Source organism: Bacillus rossius, chromosome 8, assembly GCF_032445375.1.
Source record: "Bacillus rossius redtenbacheri isolate Brsri chromosome 8, Brsri_v3, whole genome shotgun sequence".
Classification (NCBI taxonomy): domain Eukaryota; kingdom Metazoa; phylum Arthropoda; class Insecta; order Phasmatodea; family Bacillidae; genus Bacillus; species Bacillus rossius.
Genome location: NC_086336.1, coordinates 29,054,825 through 29,065,562, shown reverse-complemented (window position 1 = coordinate 29,065,562; position 10,738 = coordinate 29,054,825). Strand labels below are relative to the sequence as shown.

Below are 10,738 nucleotides of genomic sequence, written 5' to 3'. Positions count from 1 at the left end.
GAAATTTGATTAAAATCGAATTAGATTTAAAAAAAATTTTTTTTAAATTATTACTCTGTTCAAAATAACAGTTCTGGATATAAATTAATAATTTTCTATCAATATTGGTTAATTAACAATAAATATTACATATTGTTAAAATTCTCACACCATAAAGAATATTTGCTAGCAGATATCAAAGTTTAGATTAATTATAATATATTATATTTTATCATATTTATATTATAAAAATAAGTTAAATGTGATCGAGCATTATTCTAGACTCATTTTGTAGTTCTGTAAATACTACCTTATCATTAAGTCATAGTGCAACCGATTCTGCCAATAGTACCTATACATGAACATACTGCAATGAATTTATAGGCAACGAAAATATTCTGCCATCGAGTGAAAGAACAATTACAACATGTACACCGCTAAGCGGCGCGAAATCTAAACAGCACAGATCTACCTCACGGGAATTCTTTATAATATAACCATATTTTCACAAAGTGAAACTAAAAACAATTAATATTAAACGCACGGGATTTGTTTAAATCTTTTAAACTAGCATATTCTTTGTTGGACTTATATTAATTTACAATCTCGTGGGCTCACAATTAAATACGATGTGTAATTTACTTTAATTCACTGCACATAAGTACAGGGAATTGCGTATTAAATTACACCAGCGTCTAGTGTCAGAGCCGTGCCTAACACAAACACAAGAAATAAAACAGGTAATTAAACGCATGAAGGCCAGAAAAACCCAGGTAACGATGGCATTCAAACTGTCGTTCACAAACAACTTCCAGACGAAATGCTGGAGTATTAATCCACCTATAATGCTTTCCTTCCTAATGGTAAGAAGCAAATTACACATTCTTTCACAAACCAGGGAAAAATAAAATACTGCCACCAAACTATGGGCCGATTAGCATACTTAATACCCATTAGAAAGTAGCGGAGTGTATACTGCTACACCGAGTAAACAGGCACATAAGATAACACAATATTCTGCTTATCGAACAGTTTGGTTTCAAAAGTTCCTGCTCAACAATGAAACCACTAGTTATCCTTACAGAGGAAATGAGAGCGTTTAATGTCCAGGATTATGTAGTGGCTACATTAAATGACGTAGAAAAGGTCTTGAATAGAGTCTTTCATGGAGTCTTAAAATATTGTATAAACTGTATAAAACAGGTTTCCTTGACTGTTGTATAAAACAAGTTACGTCATACTTAGCTAACAGAACCTTTAGAGTCACAACAGAAAGCTATAACTCACACAAACATATATAAGCATGTGTGCTACAAATCCGTACCCTATGCCCTATACTATTTAATATTTACGTGAACGGCATGTCTAAACAAGAGCATGTATTGTAAAACTAGGCTGCTATGCGGACGACATAGTGCTGTATAGTAGGTCACACAAAGTTCGACTAGCCACTGACGGTCTGCAACTCACGCTCAGTGCAATGCAGCAGTTGTGCACAACATGGCGAATAAAGATAAACACTAAAAAAACTGAGGTAATAGTGTTTGTTCGTAAAAATCTACCGCCAGTTGATCGCAGGCTCCAACTAGCCCTGTCCGGAGAGAACATTCGACAAAGGTACTTTACAAAATATATTGGTGTCCAGATGGCTCTAAAACTATTGTGGTGGACCCACATAGACTCGAGGAGAGACAGGCACACAGGAGAATATGCACATACTACTCATTAATGAGCAAGCGCCGGAAGTACAGTGCAGAACGGACTGCTACTCTACAAAGCCCTCATTCAACTAGTAATTACATACGCAGCCCCAGTGAGTAATGACGAGATAAAGAAACACAAACGTCCTTAAAAGGTACTAGCACAATTATTACAAACTAGCTGCAGTACACGGAGTGCCCGGGCTGAAACAGGCTGATATATTGTCCACGAGTTAAAGAAAATCAATAGCGTTATATGACAGTGTGGTGGACATAGAGAACAGGTACACAGTTTTTATTGGTGTTCTATGACCTATGATGTTCTGTTTACCTATGACAATAAGTTGAACGGTTTAGAAGTTTATTTACTGCAACGCCATCTAGTCATAAGTTACGAAAAAAAAAAAATGGATAACATATAAACCTTCTTCATGATAAAAACACTTCGATATTTAGATTAAATCTGAATGCCCAACGTTTATGTTCTAATGCCACGCTTTGCAGTCATTTTTGTCGCTGTTCCAAATAATTTTGTGTTTATACGCCAACAGTGCTAGTCGAACTCGATTGTATCCTTTGTTTTGGAGTCTTAATGGATCACGCTTGATAAATTTTAATTTGATTTTCTTCCAAACGTCGTCTATCCTCTTCGTCAGTCTCATTTACTGAACGATCATGCAGTTGGCTTGCGTGGCGCATACGCCGACCGATATTTTGATGCCTCAATGGTGGTATTTACATCAATTAACTAGGAACTGAAATAAATTAAATGTTCCAATTGGATAATTTTAACGTTTATGTTATGCAATGAAAACATGTTACAGTTTTGAATGCATCAAAGATGAAAACCACTGATAAAACACTGAAATATTCAATGTTACAGTTGATGAATTTTAAGGTTATGTTATGTAATGAAAATATCAGACGGTTCTGAATGCTCCAAATATGTGATAACCACTGATACAACACTGAAATATTTAATGCGTAATTAGTTGTTATGTAAAACTGGGATAGTACAACTCTCAAACAGAACGAATTTTTCAGAATTTCCCGGTGGATTTTTTAAACATTTTCTTTTATACAAACCTTGTCTTGACAATAACGAACACAAAAAAATAACAACCATATCTATCGAGCAGTTCTCAAGTGATGATCTTTCATACATGCGGCAATTGATTTATGTATATACATTCTTGAAGTTAATCAACTAATATTAATTTATCCCTTAGCACGTAGCTCATAAATGCGTAGAAGTTGAGGCTGGGCTTTTGCGATTAAGGACTGGATAATTTTTGTAAATGACCGACTGCCTACTCGCAAAAGGTAATATTGCAGCTCTATTCCTTGCTGAATATGGTCTGATACGCCAACTCACTGTTGGATATATTAAAATTAATCAATTTGTACCTTCTGAAGCGCAAATGATGGAGATAGGATTTTGCAATGACAGACTTGATAATTTCGCAAACCGCCAACAGCTTTTAACTATAGACAGGCGACCTGATGATCTACCCTTTCTGGTGTGGGAGCCGATGCGCCAGCTGAGCGTTTTATTAACTTAATAAACTAATTCAATTATATTATACTCGTTGAACACATTCTTCCTTTCTAGCTAGAAGCGCACGCGCTGAAAGGCAGCTCTAGATCAACTAGTACTGTTACCCGCTACTAGGGGCGCAAGAGTCATTGGTTCATATCCAGATGCGCACAAACAACAATGCGGACCGCAAAGCACCAGCTCCGAGCCACAGCGTGATAGAAACTTTCTGCTCCTGAACTAACTCTTCTTTCGAACCATCATTCGTGTCCCATATAGAGACGACCTGCTTAATTCTTGCAATATTGTCCCCAGGGTTTTCCCTGAGCCTATGCAGATTTTACTTTGGTCCAACTTAACTAGTTAAAGTTTAGAGTTTAAGATAGGGTAGTTAGTCTTGGCATAAATTTCTGTAATGGACAGCCAATCCTCAAAAATAGCACAAATGCATTCTATCATTGTTGCGTGGCTTAAACCCAGCATTATTAGGTGTAAAGGCTACGGCCTGGGACGCACCTAGTGTCTTCCCTAACACAGCCCCTCTTAAACATCTACACTTAGTTTAAGTTAGGTTTGAAAAAAAAAAGTTCCCCAATAATGTTTCATTTTAATTGAAATTTTACTCTCATTACGCCAAAAGACGTTCCACTTCAAAAAGGCATCACACAGTTTTCATGTAATCATGCAGCCATGCGACGTCTGGGCGTGTTACGCGAGCCGGTAAACAATGACATGCGGTACGGGGGGGGGGAGGGTTAGTATTGGAGAGTCATTTTGTGGGGTAGGGGTGATGCGGCCAAGAAGACTGGATCCCCCGGAGAGTGAAAGTTCAAACCGACCGGCGGTGGACGTTTGGACTCCGGTATAAAACACCGCGGTGACGGAGCCGACACCAGCACTCCATCCACTGCTCTCCACACACGACCATGAGGCTCCTACTGGTGAGTACACACTGCGGGGCAGAGCCTACCCACGTGGTGCAGTCGGATGCACGCCGGCTTTCGGCGTGAGTTGCTCCTGGCTCGAGTCTCGGTTAGGGCGCCCGCCTAGTCAGGGGTGTATCTGTGTTCGTGCGAAGCTCGCTGCTGATTCTCGTCGTGCATAGCGCAACTGTGTTATTTGAGCGGTATCCAAGAATTAATATGACGGAGAAATGAACATACATATGTAATGCAAGTCCCTCGAATACTTCAAGTATCTGTACACGGTGTATCATGTTAAAAAACATAATCCTGAAAACACGCATTTTAGCTAAATTTACTCGTGTACAAAAATGAAATATGGGAATCGAACTTATCACCCGACTTCAATGTATTCTACAATGCTACTCGTAAAAATACACCACTCTGGTATCTTGAGTAATTATCGCATAGGCGTGTTATTGGACTTAACATCTAAAATTGGTCTCAAGCTGGTCTAAAACCATGAAAACATTGAAAATAATTGTCATAATATAGGTATATAAGAAGTAAATACAAAATGGTTTATTGCTTGGTCTTAGAAAGATAACATTTACTAACGTGGCGAGATAAAATTAATATTATAATATTTAAACAACGATATTGGTGTAAAGTCAAAGCTGCAATTCGCATTCTATTAACATCCCGGTCCAGATATTTCCATTTATGTTTTCACGGTTTTCCGACTTCAGTCCAGGAGAATGCCTGCTTGGTTCCTAGACATAGATACCATTCCTTTACGTGAAGAGTGCACGCACGTATCTGGTGGCCAAGTTGCAGACGAGAGGTTAGAACCAAATATGATCCCTGGCTCACGTATTTCACTCGTTCACCATTTCATTATATACATATTAGATTTCAAATGGCACTGTATAACTATAGTTTGCAAAAAGTATTCATTTGAAGAAACATTATCAAAATTGCAGTGAATTATTAAAAATATTTAATTAACGTGTTCTGTGTAAACGTCACAATACTAAATGAAAATTCTTATAAAGTAAAACAGTCCGTAGGAATTGCCCTAAAGCGATAGTAATGACATTAAAATATATGCAATTAGTGGGTGAGACACATCACTGAGGTCGCCGTCTACACGTACATGCAAAAGGAGTGCATAGCTAAGGAATAAAAACACGTGAATGAAAAACTGCTAATGATATCAAAGTGGTGCCTGTTTAAGAAAATCGTTAATGAAAGCACCGAGAACAGATAAATTGTCTGTTTACATATTTCGTTTTTAAAATATATTTAAAAAAATGAAATAACTCGATCATGCGTTTTAAGAATTTTTTGTAGGCATGAAACACAGGCACAGATTTCTAAAAACTTTCGAGTAACTTGCATTACAAATTTATCTTAATTTCTCTGTCATATAATGCTATCGTACCTGCTCACATTTCATACCTGCCGTTTGGAAGCGATACCGCACTAGATGCACCACCGATCGTCACACTGATCATCCCGCCTCACTAACACGCATACACCCTTGCCTAGCAGGGCTCCTTAACTCCGCACATTAAGTGACCCACCTAGGGAGGGGTGTATGTGTGTTAGTGAGGCGGAATGATAAGCGCGACGCTCACTGTTGCTTCTAGCGAGGTGTCGCCTCTAAGCGCAAGGCTGTAAACTGGCGCGCAGTCTGCACGCCGTCCATAGGACAACTGTGAAATATGAGCTGTGACCGTAAAATAATATGACGTAGAAATGAAGATAAAGTTGTAATGTATGTCCCTTACGTGCTTTCAAGAATCTGTACAGGTTGTTTTTCGCCTAAAAATGACTCTAAAAACACGCCTTTTAACCATTTTAACACTTATAACAATACAATTTAAAAACCTAACAAGGAAATAAAACTACTTATCGTCCCTCAGCTTTTCGTAAACAGATCTCATTCGAATATATATTAAGTAGTTTTGAAATTGCTGTGTTCTTCCTAAAGCTCTGTCTATTCAGTGGCCAGACGATTCACCCCTAGCAAATTCGTTTCGGGTGCATGTCCTCAGGACTTGACGTGAGCAGGAATGTTGTCGGCGAGAGTTTACCCTGAAGTTACGTTCAGGCGATCGCCACCGCCACCCTCGAGGTCTGTGTCGGCACCGCCGAAAACAAAGCAGTATTCTATGTCAATTGTTGTTGACCTTTTCCAAGGAGGGAACCACCCGTGTATGATGCACTATATACTGGAATCCATACATAACTTATAAATACACAGATTAGAACATTCTTAACTTACAATTCTCAAAATCACATAAATTAGAACTTTCATAAGTTATAACAATCATAACTCAGCAACACGTAATTTGGAAACACACAAAGACGAAACTTAGAAGCGTCGTAATAAAAATTAATAATTCAGAACTATCAAAACTTAACACAAACCTTATAACTGTCATAACAGAGAAACACATAAAAGTGTCGTTTATCTGTATAAAATTTGATTGTTCTCAAAAGTAGTGCCAGTGATTTGCATATCCTTCAGCTACTGATACTCTGACACAGTGTTTTTAAACAACTTCATGCGGTTGTAAGTGTCCCCAAACCATCATACTGTAATAGTTTGCAAGTGACATTTGGAAAGTGACACCAGAGGTCATCTTTCAAGTTCTGTCACATCAGTAGCCATTTTAGCGGGCTTTGATTACGTCCCGACCATATGTACACACCGCCCGTCGCTACTGCCGATTGAAATATTTTAAAGGTTCTTCGGAAAGATGCAAACGGCTTCTCACGAGTTGCTGATGCTGGAAAGAGACGTGTCTAACGACACATTTTATTTCATAAGTTGGCGAAACTTTCTCGTTCATAACAGACACTATCTAGTTTTTAGAAACACGTGTATGTTCTGGATACGAAAGTATGCCTCATGATTTCACTTTATAGGGGCACCTATAGAAATATTTAATTCGTGTTAATTAAAAATAAAAACACAAACTACTGAAATAACAAAAATCGTACATAAATTTAGACACTGTATGGACCATACTCCATTATATATGTTTAATATCCTAAGTTATCATTCCTGCCAAATTTTTGTTAGTTGACTTAACTGTGTAATAAAAATGTTCAACTAAAACCAGTAAAATAAATATTTAATAAAAATATTGTATTGTTAGTTTTTAGGCATTATTTTCACGGTTTGCTAACGATATATAAACATTTGTCTCAACTTATTATAAGTATTATACCTACTATAAGTTTAATTATTATGAGAAAAGTAGTCAGAAATCATATTAGATAAAGCAGTTTACTCATTTTTAAAATTTATGCAAGGGATTTTTTTGGTAAATGTTGTTAATTTTATCAGCATATTTGTAAAATTTACATTTTGTTTGAATTGTTATCTGACTGTATCAACATTATACAATAGTAGGTCAAACAAGACTATTACACGGACGTTAAAAATCTCGTGTTTTTAAGTGGACTTGGTTACGGAATAAACATAAACTAGTGTAACACTAAAAAAAATTATGAAAATATATGTTATTTCAAAAAATTTAACAGGTCATTCCATGCTTGAAATAAAATAAATAGTGCATCTGTTAAAATTCTATGATGATGAAATAGTTTATTAACTGCCAAATATTATTAAAATGATAGCCAAAAGATACAGTGGTAACATTGTGTTATTCTTTCTTAAAAAATTAATTTTTTTATCAAATTAAATTATATTAGTATTTTTTAATGTTTACACATTCAGGAAATAAATAATAAAAATAAAATAATTTCCAATAACATATTTTTTTTTTTTAGCCCAGCCATAAAATGAGTTTTATTGTCCAATAAATCAGTGACATAATATAGAAATTTCATATGAAACAATATTTTCAGGTCTCCGCCTTGTTACTGGCCGCTGTAGCCGCAGTCCGAAGTGGAGCCACAAGGGATAAGAAACAGGACAAGAGAGGAATCCTGAGTGGCATCGGAGGCGGCTACGGAGGCGGCTACGGAGGCGGTTATGGAGGCGGCTATGGTGGATACGGTTTGAGCAGCGACATTGGATATGGCAGCTCTAGTCTGAGCAGTGGTCTGGGATATGGCTACGGTTCCGGTGGCTACTCTATCGGATCTGGAATTGGCCTTGGGTCTGGTCTCGGTTCTGGAATCGCGCTCAGCTCTGGTGTAGGATACGGCTACGGATCAGGCGGTTACGGCGGTAGTTATGGAGTCGGCCTTGGTTCAGGACTAGGCTCTGGTTTTGGGTTGGGCTCCGGTGTTGGCTCTGGCGTTGGAATCGGCTCCGGTATCGGCCTCGGCTCCGGTATTGGATTGGCAACGGCACCAGCGGTGCAGACTGTGACCCGGACCGTAGCAGTTCCTGTGCCCCAGGCCGTGCCCGTGACCGTCAACAGGCCCGTTCCCGTGCCAGTTCCTCAGCCCGTCCCAGTGTCTGTGCCCAGGCCCTACCCCGTCAGAGTTCCTCACCCTGTTCCCGTCTCCGTGCCCAAGCCGTACCCTGTCAGCGTGCCCAAGCCATACGCCGTGCCTGTTCCTCATGCCGTGCCTGTGCCAGTCCCTCAGCCCTACGCCGTCAGGACCCCTTACCCCGTTCCCGTGCGAGTGCCCCAGCCCGTGGCTGTGCCAGTGCCTCACCCCGTGCCTGTGGATAGGCCAGTAGTCGTCGGTTCCAGTGGCCTGGGAGGAGGAATCAGCAGCATCGGCCTCGGAGGAGGTATCAGCTACGGATCTGGAATCGGAGGAGGTATCAGCGGTGTCAGTCTTGGCGGCTCCAGCCTGGGAGGTATCGGCTACGGATCTGGAATTGGAGGAGGCATTAGTGGCGTCAGTCTTGGCAGCGGTAGCCTGGGAGGTATCGGCTACGGATCTGGAATCGGAGGAGGCATTAGTGGAGTCAGTCTTGGCAGCGGCAGCCTGGGAGGTATCGGCTACGGATCTGGATTCGGAGGAGGCATTAGTGGAGTCAGTCTTGGTGGTGGCTACGGTTCCGGATACGGTTATGGTTCGGGTCTCGGATCAGGTTACAGTTTGGGAGGCGGCGGATACGGCATCGGCAGCACAGGCCTTGCAACCGCGAGCTTAGGAGGATCCGGTTATGGACTGGGATCCGGCTCTAAGTACGGGTCTAGTTATGGGTCACACAAGATCTGGTAATGCGTGCCAGAATGTTTGGTGGGGCAGCTGAAAGTACCTGTACCTGTAAACTTTAAAGTTTTGCCTGAAATATCATGGTCTCATTTTAGTAAATTGTGAGTTTTCATAGTTAACTTTTTTTGAAACTGACCCAATATTTTTTTGTATTTTTTTATATGTGTTTGTATATTCTGTGGATGAAGTGTTCTTTTTTGTATAATTCTATTGATCTTGAATAAAAGTTATAAAGATCATTTAATTTTTTTTACTTTGTTATTCAACCCAAATGTTTACATATTTTAAAGGTTTCAACTCTTTGTTCAATGTCATTGTTAAATTTAAACTATTAATTTTAATTTATTGAAATAATTTGCTACAATTACCAACGATTTTATTTTGCATTCAATATATTTATAATTAATTTGATATCTTTAGTTTTGAAGTTTTTTGACATTTGAATGTTAGTTTCTTCGAAAATAGTGCTTTTAATCTCTTAAAAAAATTATACTACAAATAAAATTTTTTTATGTTAAATATAAGTATAACTCTTTTATAAAAATACAACATAAAACAATGAAAAAAATAGGAAAAATACCCCTTAAAGTTATGGCATACTTGTCAAACAAAAAAAACAACATTTTATTTGCTGGTTTTAGTTACCAAAAACTAGTTGTATATAGGATGAATGACAACAAGAACTTGGAGAAATCAACATAATATTGACAGTAATATTTAGGAACACATGGAGAAAACCAAAAAAAAATGACAGTAATATTCAGGAGAAATAGAGAAAACCTGCGCACGTTTTTCTTAATCCAGATCAATTAACAAAAAAATAAATAAATAAAAAAATACAAATTTATTCTTATAAATTCAAAATAATAACTAATAAGGTAAAAAAAACTACAAGAATAACTTCTGCCAGCATGTGAAATTATTCTTTCTAAAGGAAGAATAGAGTTCTAGCTCAAGTCAGAATTTCTTGTATTTTTTAAATTTTTTCTTAGTTCTTTATTAATTTTCGCGATTAATTGATATTAATTTAGGGAAATGTGTGTTGCTTTTCTCGTGTGCTCCTGAATATTCCTGTCAATATATTGTTGGTTTTCCCCGTGTGAGTCAGGATATTTCCTCCAATATTGCTGTCGGTGTTCCCGTTTGCTCCAAAATATTCATGGCAAGACTTCTGCTGGTATTCTCCCAGTGTTTCCTGTTATTCCTTAGAAAACATTCTCTGCGTGTAATTTGTATTCGTATTGATATAAGCGATTTTATTCAGAGTCTCGCTTCCTTAGTGAATTCCTGTTACCATATCAGCATTTACTATACCTATATAAATTTTTCTGGTGGCATTCAAACAAAAGAGATTCATTTCCAGATGATTGCTGTGTCTTAAAAGAACTGAGAAACACTATCATGCAGTATGAAATTCCTTCTCCTTGATGTCTAGCGAAGCCCTCCTATTGTGATCGACA

General features: G+C 38.2%; 1 protein-coding gene across 1 annotated transcript; it reads left to right on the top strand.

Moving 5' to 3' along the window:
- Positions 1-4,080: 4,080 nt before the first annotated feature.
- On the top strand, positions 4,081-9,522 carry LOC134534684 (elastin-like). The gene is made up of 2 exons (XM_063373148.1): positions 4,081-4,157; positions 8,004-9,522. The coding sequence occupies exons 1-2, from the start codon at positions 4,143-4,145 to the stop codon at positions 9,282-9,284; spliced, it is 1,296 nt and encodes a 431-aa protein (XP_063229218.1). The 5' UTR covers positions 4,081-4,142; the 3' UTR covers positions 9,285-9,522.
- Positions 9,523-10,738: the final 1,216 nt, after the last annotated feature.